At 41.2% G+C, this 27,246-nt stretch overlaps 1 gene segment (V, D, J or C); it reads left to right on the top strand.

Moving 5' to 3' along the window:
* The window catches only part of LOC142316933 (immunoglobulin heavy constant mu-like), a 33,493-nt gene extending 8,498 nt beyond the window's left edge, over positions 1-24,995 (top strand). Inside the window, 6 exon segments of the C gene segment in view lie at positions 9,124-9,423; positions 10,109-10,423; positions 10,862-11,188; positions 13,168-13,497; positions 23,637-23,773; positions 24,939-24,995. Of these exon segments, the coding sequence occupies positions 9,124-9,423; positions 10,109-10,423; positions 10,862-11,188; positions 13,168-13,497; positions 23,637-23,773; positions 24,939-24,995 (1,466 nt within the window).
* The last annotated feature ends 2,251 nt before the right edge of the window (positions 24,996-27,246 follow it).

Raw genomic sequence — 27,246 nt, 5'->3', positions numbered from 1 at the left:
GCATGAAATAGCTAGCCGGTGAGTTTACCTTTTGATCTAAATAGTCTAAATAGCTAACACACGGCAATTCTCTCCCTATGGTTTTTCCTTCGTGATGCCGATCTATTTCTAGTATCCGGAGGACCTAGTAGTAATTACGGTAGTTGTTAGAATTCAATAGCTGGTTGGGGGACTTAACTATCTAAACAACTGAGAAAAAATTGATTGCATAGACAAAACCTTTGCCCATAGGTTTGGTTTTATTGCTGAGAATTTTTATTATTTCTCAAAAAAATCCATTCTATTTATTATATAGCAGTTATTGGTGTGCAATATCCAACTGTTGAGTGGGGCTAACACAGGTGGTAAATAGAAGTGGTGATGTGAGTACATGCCAGATATGTGCCCATGATTTTAGCATTATTGATAGGGAGTAGCACCCCTCTCTTTTTAGTAGGCATTGGGTCTATGCTAATGCCTATGTAGTAGACAGCTAGTTGGGTAATTTATCTATTGAGTATAAATGGCAGCATATTGTAAATCTCTGCCGATGGCTTTAAGTTTAGTGGTGGTGATTAGATTTATCTCCTCTTAGTGGTTTTCTGCTTGTAATTGGAGCTTAGGTATCCATGGTTACGACCACGAGCAACTAACTATCACTATATTAGTGGACGTAACCATGGATATCTAAGCTACAATACCCTGCACATCAGGTAAGAGACATAGCTAATCAGGAGAACTATACTACATTTCTAATTGGAGGTATCTACTAATATTATTATTATCATTACGCTGACTACTGGGATAGGATCTTGGAGATGGGAATACCCCTTCAGGTATTTGATTACGTATCATTTTTCCTTAGTAGTGATGATTATTGTCATCTCCTCCTAGCATATAATGGACCTATGGTATTAATTATATAGTAGCTACATGATATGTATTAGCTAGCTGGTACGCTTATATATTTGATTTAATGAATGTTAAGCAACATTTCTGTCCATTATAGCTTTAGTGGTGTGGATTAGGACCCTGTATTCCTAATATCCACTGGACATAGGTTAATAGTTATACAATATGCAATATCCAACTAGTAATTGGTGTACACAGCAAATTTAGTATTATGACACTGAATTGCTTTTGATATCCTCAAAATACTGTACAGAACACACTGGGATCAGGAGCTCACAAACACAAACTATAACATTTGTCATATTATTTTACCTGAAGAAGGCTATCTTTTTTAAGATTTTTAGCCGAAACGTGTTGTAATATTTTTTAATAGCCAAATAAAACTTCTTCTGTTATAATATATCTGGAGATCAGCACCATCTTTTTGGATTTGAAGGATTTTCAAGCACTTTTAACTATAACAACAACAATCCCAAGAATGGCTGCCTCAGAGTCCTGTACAGAGGTGCCATCCTCACACTGTACATTGTGAAAGTGAAAGGACCTCTTGTGACACTGCGCCTTATGATGCTCCTATTAGGGCAAAGAACTCTCTAAGAAGTAAATAGACACTTTTGGATCAAATTCGTCAAAGCTTTTACGCCAGAAAACTGGTTTAAATGGCTTTGAAAAGTTGCACAATTTTTGTGCCATGGGAAGTTGCAGAAAACCATTTTACTCCGCTCTGACAAAGTGAGTGGAGTTCGGGAGGCACGGGGGCATCATGACCCTCTACTGTCAAATTCATGATGAGCGGCAGCATTCTTTACTCCAAAAATCTTACTCCAGTTACTGATTGGAGCAGGATTTTGTGGTGAGGCTCACAGAAAGGAACACACCACTTGTCCAACTGTCCTAATTCTCTAAGAGGTGTCCGCCTCTTAAAGAAGAGGATGCCTTGCACGCACCCCTCTCTGCCCTCTCATCAAGATGGTGTGAAAGACGGCAGTCTTGATTAATTGGGGCCTAAAATCTGGAAAATCTATTGATATCACATCCATTGCTTGTAGTACCAATATGCTATTGATGTTTGAAACATAGAAGCCATTAAATTCTAGTTGTTTTAGAACCATGGTAAAGCTATTATCTGTCATTGGCATCCTGGTCTAAAGGCCAAGATCAGAGATATCTCCAATCCTACTTATTTAAAGAAAATGACAATGGTCGCATCAAAGAGGTTTTATAGATGGCATGAGCTCCTTCTGCCCCCTCCCCCTCTTCATTATAGTATGGGTACTGATGTGTTGTGTAATTCTGAACCCTAAAAAAACCCCTAAAAGTGGCCTTTGAAGTGAACTTCAAAGTGGGTTCATTGGTTATTGTGATGGGGTTCTTCTCCCATATCACACAATCAACAGAGCGAGAGATGGCGGTACAATCCAAAGAGCATTTATTCCAAGCAAATCAAATGGTCCATAACATAATCCACAAAACATAGGGTAAAATTGTTCAGTAATGGCATAAATGTCCCAGGGATCAGTCACAATCCTCCAGCAGTCCTTTTTCAGGCAAATGGGGGTTATTCACAGTCTCTCTGGCATGCTGGCCGTAACCTCAGCTTTCCCTCCCAGAGGATCAATCTTCTTCCTTCTCTCTTCAAGTTCTCAAACAGACTGACTCATCCCCCCAGGTAAGCAAAGAATTTAGGTGGATTGTAGGCCCCCTCCCCCACACTTAGGGACAGGAACACTACATGGGGTGATTATTTACAGACAATACAATGTACACACAAGCAATACAAATAATGACAGTGAACCAAGTGTAAAATATAAACCTACACAACATGATACACAGTACACCATATCCCACCATCACAGTTATAAAATAATTATGGTCATAACTAACAAAATGTAACCTTTAAGTTTTGTTTAAAGATAGGTTATCAATATCAGATCGGTGGGATCCAACAACTCCCCTCTCCCAAACACCAATCAGATGTAATCACCCCCAGCAGCTGTATATAAGCAATGCATGGAGCTGAGCATCACAGCTCACTAACACCGCATAGTGGCTGCTGCCTGGTACTGCAGCTCAGCTCCATCTCCTAGCTCTTATCAGTGAATGCTACTAATCCAACCAGCAATATTACATGACTTACATTAAAAAATGTGCACAATCATCATATGGATGCAAACTTTCATCTGATACTTTTGACAATTTTCAAAACTTCAGATCTTTTACATTAATTTAAAATAAATCATTTTTTTTATATAAATAAAATCTGGCTATTTTGTTCAAAATAGGGTTACAATCTTGTGCTGATTAATTGATGAATTTCATACTGAATTTTACAGTACAATTTTGCTTTTTTCTGATAAATAGGTCTGAATTCCCCACCTAGACAGATATATAACAAAATATTCTGGCTCCCCCCAGCTGTCACTAGAGGGAGTTTAGGAGATTATGGTAGATATACTGTCATGCATTAAACGTTATGATAATACAAAGGCAGGAGTAAAGGGCCAGTCACACACAACGACTTACCAGCGATCCCGACAACGATATGACCTGATAAGGATCGCTGGTAAGTCGCTGGGAGGTCGCTGGTGAGATGTCATACAATCAGACCTTACCAACGACACAGTAACGATACAGGTCGCAGTAGCGACCTGTATAACGATCTCGGTGGTCATTGGGACCCTGTCACACAGTGTCAAACACAGCCATGCATCCTGCCCAGTAGGACATCGCCTTTGAAGAAAATGATCCGGATCATTCTGCAACGACTAGCAATCTCACAGCAGGGGCCTGATCGCTGGTGGATGTCACACATAACGAGATCGCTGGCAAGATCCTTGCTGGGTCACAGAAACTGTGACTCAGCAACGATCTCGTTAGTGATCTCGTTGTGTGTGACGGGGCCTTAACATGTTATCTCTTAAAGGAACTGATCACTTTCTAATAAAATTTACAAATGTCATCGTATCGTCAACTTAACCCAGTGAAAAAAATGATGTAGGTATCACAACAGCACCAATGTCCTCATTTATAAGGGTCGTCCATTATGGTGCTACAATGCAGTCCAGAACATGGCTGCTGATGAAGCTTCATGTGACCAGACCTTTTCATCACAAGCCTGCATTGAAAATCAATGCGGATGAGTGAGCAGTACCATGCTCATGTACTCAGTACTCGTAAAGAGCAGTTAATGCTCGGATGGGCGAGACTCGTTTACCGAGTATAATGAAAGTCAATGGTGAACTCGATTTTTTTGAGTGGAAATCTTCCGGATTACTGCTTGAGTTGAGTTGACTTCCATTATACTTGGTACTCAAGTCGCTCCAATCCAAGCATTAACTTCTCGCTACGAGCACCAAGCACCTGAGCATGGTAGTTCTCGCTCATCACTAAATATCAACTTACAAAACACCATGTATGCTCCCATGGCTCACAGTAGGAGTTGCAGACAGACTACTCTTATCTCTGGCTATAGTAACCATCCAGATCTTCAAAGTATATTATCTTTGAAAAACTGAAGGCTTTCAGAGAATAATACATTTAACTCTAATTATGCAGCCAAACTCTGATTCATGCGGTTTCATCAATCACATGGCAACTCATTTAAGATATATGGCTACAAAAGGGATGTTATAGTCTGTTTTAGAAAAACAACTGCAATTGATAGAAATATATAGTAAGAAATGAATCAGTACAAAACTTTTTACCTAAAACAAAAACAGTAGGTCCATCTATAATGAGTACATTTGCTCTGCCCTGCTGAGGGCACAGGAAAGTACTGTAATGCACAGGTATGGGTAAAGGTCAAAGAACGCCAGTGTCCTGTGCATTACAGTACTTTGGTCTGCCCTGAGCAGGGCAGAGCAAAGTGCGAGAGTGCAGGAGCGAAATGAAGGACTCTGTGTGGATGACGCAGGACACGTCATCCACACAAAGCAAGGAGGACGGCAATTGCACAAGATAGAGGAGGCGCCGGACCCGAGAGCAGTGACACCTATCGGACTGAACCGTATCAGACCGCTCTGCAGGTGAGAAGGTGACAGGTTTTGTAACGTCCGGGTGGTGGAACCTCTGGACCGTACACCGGTTTCCCTTGAGGAGGCAGCCAGGCAGGTCACCCCGCCAGAGGGTCTGGGTGCACGGCAGCCGAAGCACTATTGGTAGCCGGACAGTTCGTATGGGAGCAGGAAAGGTGGATGGAGTTCTGGACGGTGGTCCGGGTGACGAGGCTCAGAGTCCGAGGCCAGGTGGTAAGGTCAGGCGGGATCCGGGACTTGCTGAGCGATGGAACGGGTCACCAAACGGAGCCAGGGACTGGAGACTGGCGGAGCTGCAGAGATGGTGGAACATCCGCCGAAGTCACCGTCAGGGTATAGGAATGAGCGTGGTCCGGAGCGGCTGGCGTGGCAGGACAGGATCTACGAGACAGGACAGGGTTAATGCAGGCAAGGTACAAGGCAAAGCAATAGGGGACCTGAACACTAGCTTACTAAACACGTAGAACAGGCCCCGCCCACCAGGAAGGTGAATCTTAATATACCCTGTACCTGTCTAAGCAATTTCCTGTTTCAAGGTGCTGGCCCTTTAAGAGAGGGTCAATGACCGCGCGCGCGCCCTAATGCGCATGCGCGAGGCCCGGGTGCCAGAAGCCAGAGGAGGGAGCGGTGAGGAGGAAGCAGGAGAGCCGGGCTGAGGCCGAGCAGCCGACGGGCGCCAGGAGCGGGGACCGGGCTGCCTGGGGACCGCAGGTGATGGAGCAGGAAGGCTGTGGAGCGGGGGACCGGGAAGCCTGGCACGGGAGCGGCGGAGCGCGGCCTGGGAGCGGGGAAGCGTGGCAGGGGAGCCGGTAAGCAAGGCAGAGGGGCCGGGGAGCATGGCAGGGGAGCCGGGGAGCCTAGCAGGGGAGCCGGGGAGCGTGACAGGTTTCCTTTAAACACATCCAATTGTTAAACTTAGTATTATTCCCAGATCTATTGATTAAAATGAACTTTATTTGTAGGAAAACCCCTTTAATGAGATAATATATATCATGTATCTTTTTAGATATTTTGTGGATAGGTGTCTGTTGTGAGAGAACTCCTTTAAGGGGCATTTTTCCCCTTTAACCCCTTTACGACCGCGGGCCGTAATAGTACGTAATAACCTATATAGTTGTAATCATCGACGGCTGCTGCGCTCAGCCGCTGGCGATCCGCACACATGTCAGCTGATTTAAACAGCTGACATGTGTGCCTTGCAGGCACGAGTGGATCTGCTATCCACACACGCCTGTTAACCCCATAAATTATGATGTCAAAATGTGACATTGCGATTTAAATCCCCGCCATGGTAAATCTTCACTTACCTGGCTCCATCGGCGGCGCTGTGATGTGATCACTGTGAGCCGATGGTTGTCATGGTAGCACAGGGTCATGTAATGACTCCTGTAGCTATCATAAGTCACTTCCTGTTTCACCTGGCCGATTGCTGCCAGTAAAAAGAAGGAAGAGCGATCAGACTGCTGATCCTTATAGTCCCCTAGGAAGACTAGTAAAATAAAAAAAAGTAAAAAAAAGTTTTAAAATTTTTTTAAAAAACCTAAAAGTTCAAATCACCCGCCATTTGCCCCATTGAAAATTAAAGGGTTAAAAAAAATATACACACATTTGGTATCACCGCATTCAGAAATGCTCGATGTATCAAAATATAATTAATCTGATCGCTAAATGGTGTAGCGGGAAAAATATTCAAAACACCAAAATTACGGGTGTTTTTGGTTGCCGCACATTTTGCACAAAATGCAATAACAGGCAATCAAGACATGGCATCTGCGCAAAAATGGTACCGTTAAAAATGTCAGCATAAGACACTAAAAAAAAGCCATCACTGAGCCATAGATCCTGAAAAATGAGAACCCTACAGATAGCAGAAAATGGCACAAAATATGCGCCACTTTTTTGGACAAACTTCTGAATTTTTTTAACCCCTTAGATAAAAGTAAACCTATGCATATTTGGTATCTACGAGCTCATACTGACCTACGGAATCATACTGACACATCAGTTTTACCATATAGTGAATACGGTGAATAAACTATTCCAAAAAAATCATGCAATCGCACTTTTTTTTGCAGTTTTTCCACACTTCGAATTTTTTTGCAGTTTTCCAGTACACTATATAGTAAAACTTATGGTTTAATTTAAAAGTAGAACTCGTCCCAAAAAAAACAAGCCCTCATAAGGCAAGATTGACAGAAAAATAAAAAAGTTACGACTCTCGGAAGAAGGGGAGCAAAGAAAAATGAAAAACGGAAAATCGGCCGGGGGTGAAGGGGTTAATATGTTTAATAATTAAAATCAACTAGTAAAAAATCTTTTTACATTTTCTCTTTTATTTTCTGTATATCTGGTTTGTCATCTTACCCGAGATATTGTTAACAGCATTTAGAGATATATTTTACAGGAGCCACATGGACCATAGACAACAATAAATAGTAAATATTTATTGACTTCTATTAGAAAGTTTTCTGCGTATTCTCTGTGATCTGGACAGAGGTTATTTTGTAGTGAGGCGGAGGAGGTAAGCTGTGAGCATCACCTATCATGTTATCAGCCGTATGTTGCCAATGTATGTAAAGTGCTATGGAATTAATAGCGCTATATAAATGAATAAATTATTATTATTATTATTATTATTATTATTATTATATTGACTGGTAATGCAACCAGAAGATAGCAGCTGAAAATTGATCACTGCAGAAAAAGAAATATGAGACTATGATTCGGCTTAGAGGTCAAATTTCAGGATCTTTGAACACAATTAGTGATAAAGAAAAAAAATATAACCAACAAAACATATTTTAAACAATAGATTGTTTTCTGATAATATGTTTAAGGCCCCCTTCATATGTCCGTGTATCCGGCACATAATTGGTCCATTTCCTCACGTGCCGGAGACACGGGCACACATAGACACATTAAAATCAATGGGTCTGCGCTCACATGCGTGTTTTGCCATGGATGGTTTGTCCGTGTGGAGCATACGTGTGCCCGTGTTCTCTACACGTAGACATGTCTGTTTTTCTCCAGCATCACGGGTGTCACACGGACCGCACGGATGTGATCCGTGTGACACGCACTGGAGAAAACACACGTGCCTGTGAAATATAAAGAATTTCTATACTCACCTTCTCCAGCCCTGCTGTCTCTGCCGCTGCTGTCACTTGCTTCCGACCCCCCTCATTATGCTCATGAATATTTACTCCACTGCGGGCCATAAGCTGCAGCAGCGGGGAGTCGGCAGGGCCGGAGACCGTAGATCAGCATCACGGACAGCAACGCCAGGGACAGGTGAGCAGAAAGTTCCTGTTCTCCGTGTGTTATCACGAATAGCACATGGAGAACACACATGTGCCATAAACAATACGCACCTTTGACACATCCATGAAAAACGTGCGTGAGTTTCACGGACGTGTGAAGGGGGCCTAATGGGATATTCTCATCTCCAAGATCCTATCCCAATATGTAGTAGAAAAATCTTAGTAAATTCCTCTAATTAGAAATATAGTATACTCTCTCTTGATTAGCTACATCACTTACCTCATGTGCAGAGCATTACAGTAGCTAGTGACCACAAGCAACTAACTAACTGATACTATATGAGTGGTCGTAAGCATGGATACCTAAGCAAGCAATGCCCTGCACATGAGGAAAGCGACATAGCTAATCTGGAGAACTATACTATATTTCTACTTGGAGGTATTTGCTAATATTATTATTATTATACCTACTACATATTGGGATAGGATCTTGGAAATGGTAGTACCCCTTTACGTAACTACCCTCAAAACCCATCTATTTCTGCCTTCTCTGCTTTTTGGGATCCAACTAGCCAAGTTTAGGAAGGGTCCTAAAGATATACTACAAATTACAATTGACAGAATTCCTATTGACATTAAGTGTCTCCACTGTATGAGAAGATAAAGTCACTAGTTAGTTTAGTTGTAGCCCTGGGGCCTGGTGCTGAAATCAGAACAGGCAGGGTTTGTGTTCTCCCGGTGTATTGTTTAAAATAAGATTGTGAGTGACAGTAACGTCATGGTCTGACATGAGAGGTGACAATCTGTGTTTAGCATCGTAGGATTTGTTGGAGCAATATAAGTAATAGTAAAATAAAATAAAGTCATAAAAAAGCTCTGTTCTGTATGAAGCTTATCTATACACTTTGACACCAGTTTACATGTTATTTCTCTTGCAGGTGAGATAATAATCCCAGATGTCTTCCCAGTAATTGCCGCTGGGCATACTGGTAGCACTACCACCTCTGTTGCGTGTGTGGTAAGCCGTTATTGGCCTCAACCTGTGTCTGTCACATGGGACACTACTAGTGGAGAGAGACTATCTGGAGTAAAGGACATCCCTTTCCTTCTAAGTGGAGACCCTCCAGCATATAGCCTTCTAAGTCAAGTCACCATCAATAATTACAACTGGGACCGCAAGACTTACCGATGCAATGTTAGCTTTCAGTCCACCAACATTGTGAAAATTATTCCTAAAAGTGAGTCTAAGGTCATGTGTTTACATTGTTTTAGATAATTGTACTGTATAAGACTAATGGAGTATAATGTTTGCCTAAGTCCATAGGTACAAATGTAGTGGATGGGGCCTTTATTCTACCTCAATGTCTTGATTTAGCATGGAGGCCAACAAAGAATACATTTTGCCAACCTTCATAGGATGGCATGTCTGTAGAGGTGATCTTTTATGGCATCATTGCTTCTAGGGAAGAGTAACTTAGTGTATAGCGATGTGGAATGGCTTCAACAGGGAGTCGCAAAGCCTTGATGCATGGGCAACCTGGATTGTGGCAAGAAGCCTAGGGGCTCGTACACTTAGCAGAAAGTTTATATTGGGAGATTTTTCAATACTTTAGCATTGCCATAGTTGGTTCCTTTGGCCTCTATCTGACATATGTGTCTGCATACTGTTTTATTAAGCTGTACACAAAAGCAATGTAAAATGCACTTTCTTATACAGCAACTGCAAAAAGATCTATACCTTGTGGTTTATCTTTTAGTTCAATAGCTTTCTATGGTGGACGGACGACTAGGCCTCCATCCACACTGTGGTCACTGTTGGGAATATATCACCTGAAAGTATGTGCCACGCAGTGGTGCCAAGTGCAGTGTGCACCAGGCCTAATTCATAAGACTGTGTCTAATTGTATCTCTTCTACCCCTCAGCTTGTCTCCCAGAAGCACCCAGTGTCTACCTTTTGCAAGGAACCTGCCCTGAAAGCAATGGTGAAATACAGCTCACTTGCCAGGTGTATAACCTAACCTCCCAGGATGCCATAGTGAAATGGTATGTCAATGATCAGGAAAGGAGGTTCACAGAAGACAAACTGGAACTAGGAAAATCCCAGAACCACTATTTTGCTTTGCATAGTACAGTGACCATAAGTCAGTCTGAGTGGAACAATGGCGTCCGTGTGAAATGTAATGCGACAGACATCAATACAGGGACAACAGCGGAGGACACAATACAGAAATGCTCAGGTAAAGAACAACAATACCTAAAGAGATGTTCATTTTGAAAACTGTTTTTAGTTTTAGCATACCTTTTCTAAAACTGTAATAAGTTCCAACCATCATAATGATAGATTCATCTATGGACTTCCATGCTTTACACCCGACCCCGCACTAAATGGGCAAAAGTATGGCAGTAAAAGTATGGCAGCAGGGTGAAACTTTGGATAAATGATTTGCAGGGGTATGCAAAGATCACACAATACTCCATCTGTATTGAAAATGTAGTCATCAGTACTATGGCAGTCTTTGTCAAGCGTACGAAAACAGTACAGATTATACTGTATATATATATATATATATACAGTATATATATATATATATATATATATATATTTATATATATATATTATTACAGCACAATTCTCATGCGCCATTTTAATAATAATTGCTTTTTTTATCTCATAGACAGCTTTAACTGTTTGGGAATTGGTGTGTTTATGGTGCCACCCCCTATTGAAGATCTCTATGTCTATAACACTGCTCGTATACAATGCGTGGCCTACAACCTGAAAGAGGCAAATGAAAATTATTCATTTGAATGGAGCTTTCCTGGAGGATCTAATCTCAATGTTCAGAATGAGGACTCACAGCTACGTGACAATGGAACTTACGCTGTGTCTAGTGTCCTCACTGTTTCCCCAGATGTCTGGCTGCAGGAGACAGAATTCACCTGTGTATTCCATCACAGTGGACTCCAGAAGCACATCATTACTAGACTCAAGAAGAAGAAAGGTGAGAGACTCCTATGAGATATATACAGTACACTGTGTATTATATATACAGTGTGTCCACCCATATCCTGTCCACCGCCATTAACTTAAGAATGGCAGCAGCCATAGGAATAGAAGTGGTGTCAAGGTTTAGTAAAGTAGCAATGTGCTATGCAATGAAACCACCTATAGCGCCACCTGGTGGAAAACAACGGAGTTAGCATTTTTATCTTGAAAACGGAACAAGATAGAGAAAAAAGTGAATTAAACAATTGTAGGGCCTCATCAATTCAATACGAATCAACACCTTACATACTAAAATGCTATGATATGAAACCCATGACCCCCCAAAACATTGAATGCTGGTCACGCATATGGCGGTCATTTAACTTTGATGCTCAAAGTGGCCCCCGTCAGCTGCAATGCACATCTGGACTCTGGACAGCATACTGTATTTTGCTGCACGTTGTGCAATATGGTAGGTGACACGTTTGCACAAGCATCTGTGATACGTCGTCGTAGGTCCTGCAATGTTGGTGGAGGGGTCGCATACACCTGCTGTTTGATGTGACCTCACAGAAAGAAGTCCAAGGGGTCAGGTCAGGTGAGCGTGGAGGCCACTCCATGCAGCCACCATAGCCAATGACTTGTAGGAAGGTCTCCATGAGGTATCGCTTCATGTTCGTAGCCTTGTGAGTTTTACACATTCTAATCATAGCATTTCTGTATGCAAGGTGTCAATTCGTATTGAATTAATGATGCCCTACAACTTTGTAATTTACTTTTTTCTCTATCTCATTCCATTTTCAAGATAAAAATGCTAACTCCGTTGTTTTCCACCAGGAGGCGCTATAGGTGGTTTCATTGTGTAGCGCATGGCTACTTTACTATACCTAGACACCACTTATATGCCTATAGCTGTCGCCGTTCTCATGTTGATGGTGGTGGGCAGGACACGGGTGGACACACTGTATGCAGTATATTTTTTATAGGTATATATATATATCTATATATATATATATATGTATATATATAGATATATATATATAGAGTGAGAGAGAGAGAGAGAGAGAGAGAGAGAGCGAAGCAGCACCAAAAATATAACTGCCAGGTGGGTATAGAGCTTTTTGGACATTTAACAATACAATATAAATAGAAAAGCAAGAAACATGCCTAATAAAGTGAAAGACATGTAGGACTTTTTATTAGCCACTTTCTTTATTAGTTACAGTGTATCACAAAATTGAGTACACCTTTCTCATTTTTGTGAATATTTTATTATATCTTTTCATGGAACAACACTGAAGGATGATCTCACTCACCTCTCTGCCTCTATCGCGTCAGACGGGGGATTTCGGCTCAGTGCACAAAATCCTGGAGTTTGGGTCATGCACACTATAAAGCCGGGTGTAGGCGTCCTGGCTTCAAACTGAAGTTGTCCATATGACCCAAACTCTGGGATCATGTGCACTGAGCCGAAATCCAGCGTCGGACACGATGGCAGCAGAGAGGTGAGTGAGATCATCCTGTAACGCTGCGTTTTTAGTAGCATGATAGCATGCCCACAGGGACGTACTAACATGCTAATGTGGGCAACTGACCGGGGAACTAACACCCAGGGGGCTAGTGCTCTCGCTCATTAGTATACGATAAAAGATCTTTAGAAATACTTTTTCTAAAGATCTCTTTATCTAGGCTAGTGTATACAGGGACAGTTAGGCAGGAATTAGCAATATACACCCAGAACTGCTCATGGTTCTGGGTGCATATTGGACCTGACAGGTTGCCTTTAACTAACCTAGTAATTTCCTGTACAGACTTTTTTATATTGAAAAAAACCAATCATTTACTTTATTCTTTTGGTCTCAATGGGGAACTCAATATGGTTCCCAAAAAGTGTTTTTTTAGTAAATGTAGTGATTTTTATGTAACACTGTTAGATTGTTGTATTGCTGCAATAAACATTGATATGGCTAAATTTTATATATATTTTATACACAGAAGCAAAGGTTTCTCAACCTGTGGTTTCCATTTTCCCACCATCTACTGAAGAGCTGGCTCAGAAGGAGACATACACTTTGTTATGCTTGAGTTCCAAATTTAGTCCTCCAAATATCTTCATGGGTTGGACAGAAAATGATTTGGAAGTCTCAAAAGAACGCTATGTCAACAGCGAAGCAATGCTTGAAACCGGCGGGAAAAGTTATTTCATGATAAGCAAGCTTACCATTCCAGCTAGTTCTTGGGATTCAGGATTTAGCTTTGGCTGTGTGGTAGGCCATGAAACAATCCCCAATAATTTCATCAGAACATCCATTGACAAAAGCTCTGGTAATCCAACCGTGGTCAATGTGTCTGTCAAAGTGTCTGATGTTTCCCTCAGTTGTTATTAAAAGGTCACCTATAGCATCCTCTAATTTCCTTCTACCATATGTTCTTCAATACTTTCTCCATCTTATGGTGTATGTTACATAAATTGCTCAATATGTTGTGATAAGGCAATTACAAATATAGGAAGAACTACAGCTGTCCTACATCAATGAATGACTGTCATCTTTCCTGATTCTTTGTCTTGACTTTGTTGATTGTATCTTCTCCCACCCCTGTCTATCTGTGCTTTTACAATGGTAGAAATGTGGAAATGTTTTGTAAAATAATTCATGTTGCAATAAATTCTATAAAGACAAATTCCAGAGATGGGGACTCAGTGACTAGAACAAGGGTCTTACGTTGTAGAACATGGCATTTGGTTCATTTTGCTTAAAGAGCTTGGAGGGATAATTGTAGACATGATTAATCTAGCTTGATTAATATTATGTGCCAAGGCCACCACATTTTCATTTATGCCCCATTATTTTGGCATCAGAATAATGTGCTCCCTATCAATTATTGTCATCCATTTTCACAACACGGGACTTACAGGCACCATAGTTTGAGAAATTTAAGCACTAACATTTCTCCTTAAGGATACTGCCAAGTTGGCATATGGAAACTTATACGTCATGCAATGCTCCCTGAGAAATAGATTATGGATAAAGCAGGGATACTAATGCCAGCCTTGTAAGCAGCAATCCTATAAATCAATATTAACCCTTTAAAGGCATATGACTTATAAAGCTTAATGGAGTTTCAGGAGAAAATTGAAGTAGGAAGGATCTTTGAATGGTCATTATTGACTACTAGGATTGTTTCTTCCAATATGTTAGAATACAGACCCTGCTATCTTCCTATGTGAAGAGATTATTTGCACAATCAGCAATTTACTACTCAATATATTATCGCCTGGATGCTATGCCACCCAGTAAATGGCAGAATAATCTTCAATGGAGAAAAAAGTGAACTTCCGATATCCACAAGTAATTTTAGGTAGCATGCTCTTTTCTCTTTAACAAACACATTATTCACTACTGCAAAGAACATGTTAGGTACCACCACAATCCTATGTATATATACTATTATCTTTACTGGGGAGACTAAAGGCCACTTTACACGCGGGGACATCGCTAGCAATGTCGCTGCTGATCGCACCCGCCCCCGTTGTTTATGCGTCACGGGCAAATCGCTGCCCGTGGCACACAATATCGTTAGTCCCCGTCACACATACTTACCTTCCTAGCGACGTCGCTGTGGCCGGCGAACTGCCTCTTTTCTAAGGGGGCGGTTCGTGCGGCTCCACAGCGACGTCACACGGTACGCGGCCAATAGAAGCAGAGAGGCGGAGAGCAGCCGAAGGAAAGACACGCCCACCTCATTGTGGGAGGACGCAGGTACGGTGTTGTTCGTCGCTCCTGGGGTGTCACACGTAGCAATGTGTGCTGCCTCAGGAACGACGAACAACCTGCGTCCTGCACCAGCAACGATATTTGGGATTTGAACGACGTGTCAACGATCAACGATTAGGTGAGTATTTTTGATCGTTAGTGGTCGTTCGTACGTTTCACATGCAACGACGACGCTAACTAGGCCAGATGTGCGTCACAAATTCCGTGACCCCAACGACATCTCGTTAGTGATGTCATTGCGTGTAAAGCCCCCTTAAAGCCTCGATTTCATTGGCAATTGCAATATGCCTTCTACATATAAAGTGACAGTATACTTCAATCTCTAATATAAATGCCATGATGTGATATTAAATCAACATTTGAGCATGAGCCAAAAATATAATCCTAGCAAACTGTATAAATATATTAAATGTAAATTATCTAAGCCAGAAATTCGCACAATTAGGTAGAATTCTGCTGCTATTTGCAGCATTTCTTACGTTTTAAAAGTGATTGATTGCTCTCAGTGAGAGAAACAAAATTAAAATGTTATAGTTATGATACCTTTTAAAGGCTACCTAAAATAAGATGATGTTACAAAGCAAGCTTTCGAGACTTCTCAGGTCTCTTCATCAGGCATGGTATGACAAAATATCTGAAGAAACACAAATATATACACAAACAGAGCAGAGGGATGGCATAATAAAAGACATTTAAATAAACAAACACTGAGCTTAGAGAGTGAATCCTTAATTAGCTTTAATTAGTGGTGTGAGAGTTTTATTGTCCCAATATCCATGTAGGATCAGAGGCCTGGTGCCCTCATTCTTTGGAGCAGACTCCTCAGATTTTGTAGTGAGTCATAAATCCCACTGACAGATTGAGTCCTGTGTGAACAATTTAACTCTGTTCACACAGGACTCTATCTGTCAGTAGCATTTATGACCCACTACAAAATCTGAGGAATTCCTATAGTTTCACTTATGGCAGCAGATTATCTCCGCACCAAGCAAATATGGCTGTTAGATTCTTCATTCCCCTGACATTATCGGGAAGACTCAGGGGGCACCCATACAAACAAATTTGTATGGGCGCCCCCTGACTCTTGAATGTAAGTACAAAATCATGAAGAAATATATGACAATTGAAAATGTACCAGTGGCCCAAGTATAACTCAATAAATTATGTAAAACTATAACCAGAGCACAGACAGCATGAGAATAACATTCCTATGTACAAGTAATAGGTATAATTCAGTAGTGCCCTAAGAACATTTATGGTTGTCTAGTTATTTTATCTAAACCAGGCCAACCACATATAATGAATTCTAAATACCCCAAGGGCTTCAAATTGGATCTAACAAGAGGTCTGTTATACACAGTTTTATCATTACTATGTATTCCAAAATAAAAAACAAGCCCCCCCCCCCTTCCGAGATAAGTCCACACTCTCTTTAGGTGAGGATCCCCCAACATAGGACACAGACTTGTGGATGATCCGCTAACATTACTAACTAACACATACAGTGGTACGGAAAGTATTCAGACCCATTAAAATTTTTCACTCTTTGTTTCATTGCAGCCATATGGTAAATTCAAAAGAAGTTCATTTTTTTTCTCGGTAATGTACACTCTGCACCCCATCTTGACAGAAAATAAACAGAAATGTAGACGTTTTGCAAATTTTTTAAACAAGAAAAACTGAAATATCACATGATCATAAGTATTCAGACCCTTTGCTCAGTATTGAGTAGAAGCACCTTTTGAGCTAGTACAGCCATGAGTCTTATTGGGAATGATGCAACAAGTTTTTCACACTTGAATTTTACCTCAAATAATGCCAGATTTCTCTTTACTACATACAAGTAAGTGGGCTAGAAAACTGAAGATCCTTTCATAGTTTCTATGTATACTCATAGCTTCATAGTTTTTAAGGTTGAAGGTAGACATTAGTCCATTAAGTTTAACCCATAGCTTAACATGTTGATCCATAGGAAGGCAAAAACCCCATGGGGCAAACACTAAAATCTCCATATTAGGGGTAAAATTCCTTCCCGACTCCTGATATGGCAATCAGACTAGTTCCCTGGATCAGTGCCCTATCACAGAGTCTAGAGCACATAACCGGTAATATTATATTTTACAAGAAAGGCATCCAGGCCTCTCTTAAACTTTAGTAATGAATCAACTATTACAACATTATGTGGCAGAGAGTCCCATAGTCTCACTGTAAAGAAACTGCGTCTGTGATTACGATTAAACCTCCTTTCCTCTACACATAGCGAATGTCCCCTTGTCCTCGTTGCAAGCCTATGTGTAAAAGGATCATTAGAAGGGTCTCTGCATGGTCCCCTTATATATTTGTACATTGTAATAAGATCTCCCCTAAACCTTCGGTTTTCCAAACTGAATATCCCCAAGTTTAATAACCTGTTTTGGTATTGCATTCTCTTCATTCCGTTAATTTTGGTTGTTCTTCTCTGCACCCGCTCTAGTTCAGCTATGTCCTTCTTACACACCGGAGACCAAAATTGTACACAAGTATTCTAAGTGTGGTCGCACTAGTGACTTATATAGGGCTAAAGTTATGTTCTTCTCATGAACATTTGTAGCTCTAATAATGCATGCCACTACCGTATTTTTCGGACTATAAGACACACTTTTTTTCCCCCAAAAGTTGGGGGAAAGTGGGGGGTACGTCTTATAGTCTGAATGTAGGGCTGCGGGGAATGAGGGTCTGCGGTGGAGCGGGTCATCGGGGGGTATGAGCAGGCTGCAGCAACACCTGCCGTGACCACGTGCGCCCGCTCATTTAATATGCACGCCCATCCTCCCGCCCATCTCTCAGTGCTGAAGCCGGCGCTGACAGGTGGGCGGGGTGATGGGGGGGATACACGCTTACTAAACAGTCTTCCCGCAGGATCACCCCTGGCAACTACAGCCTGGAGTTATCATGTGCGGCTGTATTCACTGCTCCCCGCGCATCATCATCAGCGTGGGGGGCAGTGAATCAGTACACTCACCGGTCACTTCCCTGCAACATCGCAATGTCCTCCTGTCTATGCCGGCGGCGCGGCTCTGTGTGGACACGTGTGCACAGCAATGACATCATTGCTGTGAGCACCGCTAGTCTCCACACAGCTGCGCCGCCAGCACAGACAGGAGGACATCGCGATGCTGCAGGGATCGTGGCCGGCTCCACACAGCGCTGCCGGCACAGACAGGAGGAGGAGTGATGCTGCGTGGAGCGAGGAAAGGTGAGTATAAACGTTTATTTTTTTTTGTGTGCCACAAGATGCAGGACATATAGCAGGATGGGGGTATATGAGCAGGATGGGGGTATAAGAGCAGGATGGGGGTATATGGGCAGGATGGGGGTATATGAGCAGGATGCGAGTATATGAGCAGGATGGGGGTATATGAGCAGGATGGGGGTATATGAGCAGGATGGGGGTATATGAGCAGGATGGAGGTATATGAGCAGGATGATGGCATATGAGCAGGATGATGGCATATGAGCAGGATGATGGCATATGAGCAGGATTATGCCATATAGCAGGATGATGGCGTATATAGCAGGATGATGGCGTATATAGCAGAATGGGGGTATATAGCAGGATGGGGGTATATAGCAGGATGGCAGCACATACCAGGATGGGGGTATATAGCAGGATGTGGCCATATGCCAGGATGGGGTATATAGCATGATGCGGCCATATACCAGGATGAGGTATATAGCAGGATGGGAGCACATACCAGGATGGCAGTATATAGCAAGATGGGGCTATAACAGGATGGGGGACATATATATATATATATATATATATATAAGGCAGGAGGATCATTACGAGGATAGGGTACCTTGGGGACATTATCCCCATAATACTGTCAGCAGCAGATCCTCACCCCATAACACTGTGTCATGACCACATTTTTTGCTTAAAATTTTATTTTCCTATTTTCCTTCTCTAAAATCAGGGTGCGTTTTATGGTCCGGTGCGTCTTATAGTCCGAAAAATACGGTATTTTATTAGCCTTGGCAGCAGCTGCCTGACACTGGTCACTAAAGTTCAGTTTGCCATCCACTCATACACTCAAGTGTTTTTCAGTGACAGTTTTACCCAGTAATTTACAATTTAGTACATAATTTACAAGTCCATGACCTTACATTTATCTACATTAAACTTCAATTGCCATTTTTCTGCCCAAACTTCCAGCTTACATAAATCCCTCCGCAATATTAAATTATCCTCCTCTGTGTTGATAAACCTGCAGAGTTTAGTATCATCTGCAAATATTGTAATTCTACTCTGTATGCCCCCAACAAGATCATTAATAAATATGTACATCCTGGTATCTGGAGAAGCTGGAGAAGCAAGTCAATTACTGGAAAACTGTGCTTTATATCCCATAGTTGTAGTTTACAGATTACAGAGTGATCTAGAATGTTCAATGTTTTTTAAGCAGATATATGTTAATGGGAATATTAATCAGATAGTTTCACAATAATTCCTCAAAGGGGTTGTCTTGGCATCTATATTGCTTACCTACCTTTTGGATAGATCATAAATATTGGATCAGTGGGGGTTTCGACACCTGTCAACCTCACCAATCTGCTATGGCGGCTGTATGTTAAAGGGAATCTGTCATCAGGATATTACACCCCAAACTATTTATATTCAAATGTAGCTCCTTCAATGAGACGTCCAGCAATACCTATACATTGCCGGTACATTCCTCTGTTATGGAAAGACAGTGTTTGAATTGTTGGGCAAATGAGGGTGAAGATCTGAAGCCTCTGTCACTGTAGCTCTATTCCCACAAAGCACCGCCTCCTCCTGCCTGACTTCACACTGCATACAGGCTGTCAGTGAAGCAGGAGGAGGCGTCGCTGGGTAGGGAATAGAGCTGGAGTGACAGAGGCTTCAAATCTACAAATAACTCTCCAGCCTCATCTGCATATAAATTCAAACATTAATTACTCAGTAATAGGTGAAAGGACTGGCCATGTAAAGGTACTGCTGGACTTGTCTTTAAAAGAGCTTCATGTTTATATAAATTGTATGAGATGTGAAATCCTGCTGACAGATCCCCTTACACATTAAATGGAGATGAACTGCACAGCTATACTGCGCAGGGTGCCTAGTACTCCAGATTGGCTCCAATACTGATCTGATTCCATCAGCATTCATTTTAAAAGATATATCCATAAACACAGAGTCAAAGGGAGCATATATGATAGTGCATGAAGACTGTACCAAGTAGGACTAAGGGGTACTTTGCACGTTGCGACATCACTACCGAAATATCGTCGGGGTCACGGTTGTTGTGACGCACATCCGGCACCGGTAGCGACATCACAATGTGTAAATCCTAGGAGCGACGATGAACGAGCGTGAAAAAGTCAAAAATCGGTGATCTGTGTCACGTCGTTCATTTTCATAATGTCGCTCCTGCTACAGGTATGATGTTGTTTGTCGCTCCAGCGGCGTTACACATCGCTGTGTGTGAAGCCGCTGGAACGACAAACATCTCCTTACCTGCGTCCCGATGGCAATGCGGAAGGAATAAGGTGGGCGGGATGTTAAGTCCCGCTCATCTCCGCCCCTCCGCTTCTATTGGCCGGCCGATTAGTGACGTCGCGGTGACGTCGCGGTGATGCCGAACGCACCTCCCTCTTGAGGGAGGGATTGTTTGGCAGTCACCGCGACGTTGCAGACCAGGTATGTGCGTGTGATGCTGCCGTAGCGATAATGTTCGCTACGGCAGCAATCACAAGATATTGCATGTGCGACGGGGGCTGGTGCTATCGCACTGGACATCGTTAGCCGATGCTAGCGATGTCGCAACGTGCAAAGTACCCCTAAAACTCTTTAGATCCCTTATATACCACTAGAGCACTAGTGTCTGCCCTGTGCATGAGCCCTTACTATGATTAGGCAGCGGAGAATAAAAGATTAGAAGATTAGGGTTACAAAGAAAGGTGCCAACATATCTCATAGATTACAAAACTTTTATTGATGATATTTGAAGTTTAACATTCAGTAATTGCAGATTATGAAAGCCAGGGAAATGTTATTGTAATTATATGTTTTCCATTTTTAATATTAGGAAAAGCTGAATCCAATGTTAATTAGTAAATAAAAGATACCAAATACAAACAGAAACAATTATCAGAAAAACTTTTCAAGATATTGTTTAAAGGAAACCTGTCTCCAACTCCTGTGTGAGACCGGAATCATGAGCTTAGGAACATGAGTGTATGAAAAGTTCTGAGGGGTTAGTACATATTACGCACCAGCAATCTCAGAGGGAAAACACTAAGGGGCATCAATGTCTTACTTTGACGTATAAGACAGTCCAAAATGAGAAACCAAATTATATATCTGTATCTGGAAACACTAAATTCATGGCTTGTACTGGTAAAATTAGTTACACTAAAATGCCATGGAAAAATATTGGATCCTATATAAAATTAATCTGCATAAATCATAACCAAAGTTAACACCATAGTTAAGATCTGCCATATACCCCAAATATGTTCATCTGCTGGAGCCCTTAGGGGTACTTTGCACGACTACGAAGCTTGCGATGCCGAGCGCGATAGTCCCCGCCCCCGTCGCAGCTGCGATATCATGGTGATAGCTGGCATAGCGAAAATTATCAATACGGCAGCTTCACATGCACTCACCTGCCCTGCGACGTCGCTCTGGCCGGCGAACCGCCTCCTTATTAAGGGGGCGGGTCGTGCGGCGTCATAGCGACGTCACACAGCAGGCGGCCAATAGAAGTGTCCTTCTGCATAGCCGGCGTGAGCCGCGGTGAAGGAGGTAGGAGATGTTCCTCGCTCCTGCGGCTTCTCACACAGCGATGTGTGATGCCGCTGGAATGAGGAACAACATCGTAACATCGCTGCAGCGAAATTATGAAAATGTCGGACACTGCACCGATGATACGATTATGACGCTTTTGCGCTCGTTAATCATATCAAAAAGGATTTACACACTACGATATCGACAGCGACGCCGGATGTGCGCCACTTTCGATTTGACCCCACCGACATCACAGCTGCGATGTCGTAGTGTGCAAAGTACCCCTTAGTCTTCAGGAACGCACCACCCTGACAACCAGGAACCCTGGAGTAGCGGTGCACTCCTGAAGATGCATGAGTAGAAAATCCCTTTAAGTATATTATTCAGTAAAGTGACCATTGTCACAATTTATTATTCTCTTCATATTAATTATAAATGACACATATTCTTATTTATTCCATTACAGTTATTTCCCAAATTTATTTTTTCCACCAATCTGTCACTATGGAATACAATGACCTCTCATTCAGCCTATTAATACAATATAGTAAAATAAATAAATAAATAATAATAAATAATTAAATAAATAATTCCAGAGTAGTCATTTCCCCATTAACCATTCTCACTAAGCAACCTTTATTTTCTATCCCATGAGGATAAGGAAATCCAAGAACTTGTTATCGCTGTCATTGTAATAATACCATGACATTATTATACTATATTTAGTCATTTTCTTAGCATCACGATCTGGAGATGCTCCGTTTCTGAGTCAGAGCTTTGCATACAGCTCAGATACCATGAACAATACTGGTGGCAGGTGCAGATCATATGTTTGTAGATGTAGGTGCGGTCCTTTCGTAATCTTAAAACTCTTCTGTTTTTCTGGGGAAGTGAAATTCAGACAAAACCCCACATTTTATGCTTTGTGGAACATATTGTAGAACTCTATAACATATTGCTGTTCGGATGCTTTACAGAATGAAACAAAGAAATACCATACATAAATGCAATGTAAAAACTTAAATATTAAATTAAGCATTGCTCCAGCGTTTTTGTATCTTTTTTCAGGGATAGAGTGGTGCTTTAAATCTAAGTCCCCTGCCCTCTGATATTCATCCTCCAGCATTTTCATCTTTTTTTCAATTTTGCTTCAGTCCCGCGGCACCATAATGTGCCCGTAACTTCTGACTAACTAGAAGTCAGAAATTATGTCACAAGTTCTCAATACAAGTCTATGAGAGCCAGAACCCGGCCAGAACGAGGCTCTCATAGAGTTACATAGAGTTGTGACCTCCGGCACGCTCCATAAAACACTGGAGCTGCTGGCAGGCAACAAACTGGAGAAGACCGACCAGAGAGGCAGTGATAGAAGATGAAGACACTGGAAGGTGACCATAAGACATGGGGCAGGGTACTTAAATTTAAAGCATTACACCAGTGGGGAAATATAAAAAGATGCTGGAGTGGTGCTTTAACTGTATATTATACAAAGTCAGATCTCAGATATAGTAGGTTAGAGATCACTGTAAATTTAGTTTAAAGGGAACCGGTCACCAAATGTTTATAATACTCACCTAACGGTCGGTGCAGAGCAGACTGGTTGGATGGGTGTCTCCATTCTCCGGGTTCCGCTCGGCAGATCAAAGTGCGCCTGCGCAGGACCTCACTGTTGGCTAGTGTAGATGATGTAGAATGCGTCATCCAGACTAGCTTCAGAAGGAGGACAAAGATGGCCAAAAGAGGAGGCGCGGGACCCGGAAAACAGACACACCCATCCTACCGGTCTGCACTCCACCGAGCGTTAAGTAAATATTATGAACATCAGGTGACAGGTTCCTTTTAATGAGTATGTCTTGGGAATATTTGCCAATTAGTTGATATGTGTGTTCTTTATTTAGGTGGCTGTGAACATTTAGGAGTCGAAATCAATGTAGGTGAAGAAGAGAATTTAGAGAATTCATGGGAGATCTCAACAACATTCATGTCCTTGTTTGTCCTGAGCCTGCTCTATAGTGTCACCGTAACTTTATTTAAGGTAACAAATCACTGTCTATCAAACCTGTGATGTCCATCATTCTCTGTCAGAATGCACAGAAATATTTGGACAGTGGCCGGATCTTTGTGATTTCGGCTCTGTATGCCACTATTTTTTTATTTTAAATGAAACAACTGAGATGCAATTGAAGTGGAGACTTTCAGGTTTAATGAAAGGGGTTGAACAAAAATATCCTGTAAAACGTTTAGGAATTGCAGCAATTTTTCTACAAAGTCTCCTCATTTCAGGGGCTCAAAAGTAATTGCACAAATTTACTTTACAGTAAAAAAAAATGTTAATTTTTAATACTTTGTAGAGAGTTCTTTGCAGGAAATGGCTGTAGCTTAAACATGTGAAATGCATGCTCAGTGAGGTTGAGATCTAGTGATTGACACAAACATTGTAGAATATTCCACTTCTTTGCTTTAAAAAAAATCCTGGGTTGCTTTCACAGCATGTTTTGGGTCAATGTCCATCTGTACTGTGAAGCACCATCCAATCAATCTTGCTGTTTTTGGCAGAATCTGAGTAGAGCATATAGCCCTGTACACTTTAGAATTCATCTGGCTGCTTCTGTCTTCAGTCACATCATCAATAAACACTAGTGACCCAGAGCCATTCAAAGCCTTGCATGCTCGTGCCATAACACTGCCTCTACCATGTTTTACAGTGGATGTGGTGTGCTTTGGATCATGAGCCTTTACAAGCCATCGCCATACTTTCTTCTTTCCATCATTCTGGTACAGGTTGATCTTAGTTTCATCTGTCCAAAGAATGCTGTTCCAGAACTGGACTGGCTTCTTTAGATATTTTTGACAAAGTCTTATCTGATCTTTCTATTTTATGGCTGATTAATGGTTTGCCCCTTTTGGTGAACCCTCTGTATTTATTTATCTTTACGGTAGACTTAGATACTGTAACACCTACTTCCTGGAGAGTGTTCTTCACTTGGTTGGATGTTGTGAAGATATTTTTCATCACCATGGAACGGATTCTGCTATTATCCACCATTATTGTCTTCCGTAGACAACTAGGTCTTTTTGAGTTCGCCATCTCATCAGTGCATTCTTTTTTTTTTTTTTTCTTTGCTGAATGTACCAAACAGTTGGTTTGGCCACTTCTAACACTACTGATATCTCTTTGATGGATTTCTTCTTTTTTTCAGCCTTCTCTTCAGAGCTCTTTTGACCACATGTTGTGGGTTCACAGCAACAACTTCTAAATGCAAATACCACACTGGAATCAGCTCCAGACCTTTTACCTGCTTAATTAATTATGGATTAAAGAGAAAGTAGCCTATTCAACCCACTAAAGAGCTTTTTGAGATAATTGTCCAATTACCTTTGGTCCCTTCAAAAAGAGGCGGCTGTATATTAAAGAGCTGGAAATCATAAACCCTTACTCCAATTAAGATGTTAATGCCCTCTAATTAAAGCTGAGTGTCTGCACTTTGAGCTCAAATTGGTCATATAACTGTGTGTTGAATATGTTTTTGTAAACAGCTAAAATGCCAAAACTTATGTCACTATCCAAATATTTCTGGACCTAACTGTATATCCAGGGTATTATTTCTGTTTAAGACTCAGAATGATCAATTGTAATTTAAAGATAACAAAATTCTCAAAAAATTAAAACATAAAAATGTCACTATTGGAAACATTTTCATTCTCAATATAGGATGCAATGGTACAACTCACTTATGAGAACTTATGACACAAAAGCCCAATAATGTTAGGAACAAACATTCAATTTCAGTTGTTTTTTAATATTTTGTCTTTTCAGCAGTTTTTCATTTACATATAAAATTGAAAATTACAATAAATTATAAATGTAGACAATTCTTATTTTGTGATGTCTAAGATACAGGAGACCTCTCCTGTGTTCACACTTGGCAGATTTATAACAGACATTACAGAGATTGCCCCTTTCACATCCATGAAACTTGCAGAAATCCACTTACATGCTCCAGAAATATTCACATGCATAGAACCCATGTCTCTTACCTCATATGCAGGGCATTACAGCTTAGGTATCCATGGTTACGTCCAATCATATAGTGACAGTTAGTTGCTCGTAGTCGTAACCATGGACACCTAAGCTAAAATGCTCTGCACATGAGGTAAGAGACATGGCTATATCAGATAAACTATACTACATTTCAAATTGGAGGTATTTGCTGATATATTATTATTATTACACCTACTACATATTTGGATAGGATCTTGGGGATGGGAATACCCATTTAACTCTTTCTCATCCTTGTATTCTATCGATTATTAAAGTGTTCCGAATCCTCAACTATCTCAAGCATGTAGGTATTCAAGATTTCCATAAGTCTACTACATCTGGATGTCCACCTCTTGTAGGTGTATACGCCTAAAAATGGCCTAAAGATGGCGCACAAAAGAGCACATGGTGACTCTGTCTGCACCATTATAGTCAATGGCCCCTTTGGCGTATATGTCCGAATCCCTTGTCGGGACTACTCAACAGAGGACTAAAAGCAGTATGAAAATTGCCTTAGGTCAGCTTTAAATATCTAACAATCACAGTCTAAGTAGTGACTATGATATACGGACTGGCCACGAGTCTCCTGACTCAAACTCAACAGCTTCATAGACGCTTGTGAGACTCACACATTGTGGACCATAAATGCCGGATGTGTGAAGAAGTACATCTGGGAAAATGATTCATATATTGACCCTAATGAGGACACTTCTGTATAAATAAGGTTAAATATGCAGAATAAGTTACCTGTTGGGGATATACTGTATATACTGTATATATATATATACAGTGTATATCCACAGAGTCCAACAAAAACTAGTAGAACATTAAAGGGTATAATCCTTCTTTTTTAATATTGTAATTATAAAAAGAAAAGTCTACGGCACAGAGGGTAAGGTGAGCTCAAGGAGTGGCTAAAGACCTTCCTTAAGGTGGTTTTCCAATGACAAACTCTAGTAATTTTATCTCTAACATAAAATGTATTATGACCAGCACAGCAATGTATACTTGTCCCATATTGATGTAAATGTGCTGTTTTCTCTACAGGTAAAGTGATTCCAATTTTCTGCTACATACTTAGGACCGGCTCCACATCCAGGACGTGTCTTTGTGTATCAAAAAGTTCTGAGAGAATGCCTTTTTTCACATAAAAGATGTAATAAATGTAATGGAAGTGGTAAAAGTGTTGTCTAATAAACAAATATTTCTCTAATGTACTGAGTATATTTGAATATCTGCAAACTACTAATTTTGTCACTAAGGACTACATATTACTATTAGTAAAAAATAAAGGGTATTACCATATGTCCCAACTTTTCGAGATACCAAACGTGTTTCTCAACGCAGTGATTCTAGAGCAATGCCCCCTGGGAAATTTTCAAAACAAGAAAGCCTGCGGAGACACCATCACATGTTTCGCAACGCTGGCAGAAAACTAGCCAGGTCTTTCACCGGGAAGGAACAAC

This window comes from Anomaloglossus baeobatrachus, chromosome 1 (assembly GCF_048569485.1).
Source record: "Anomaloglossus baeobatrachus isolate aAnoBae1 chromosome 1, aAnoBae1.hap1, whole genome shotgun sequence".
NCBI lineage: Eukaryota > Metazoa > Chordata > Amphibia > Anura > Aromobatidae > Anomaloglossus > Anomaloglossus baeobatrachus.
The sequence above is the reverse complement of the archived record's forward strand: the minus strand, read 5'-3'. Positions and strand labels throughout refer to the sequence as shown.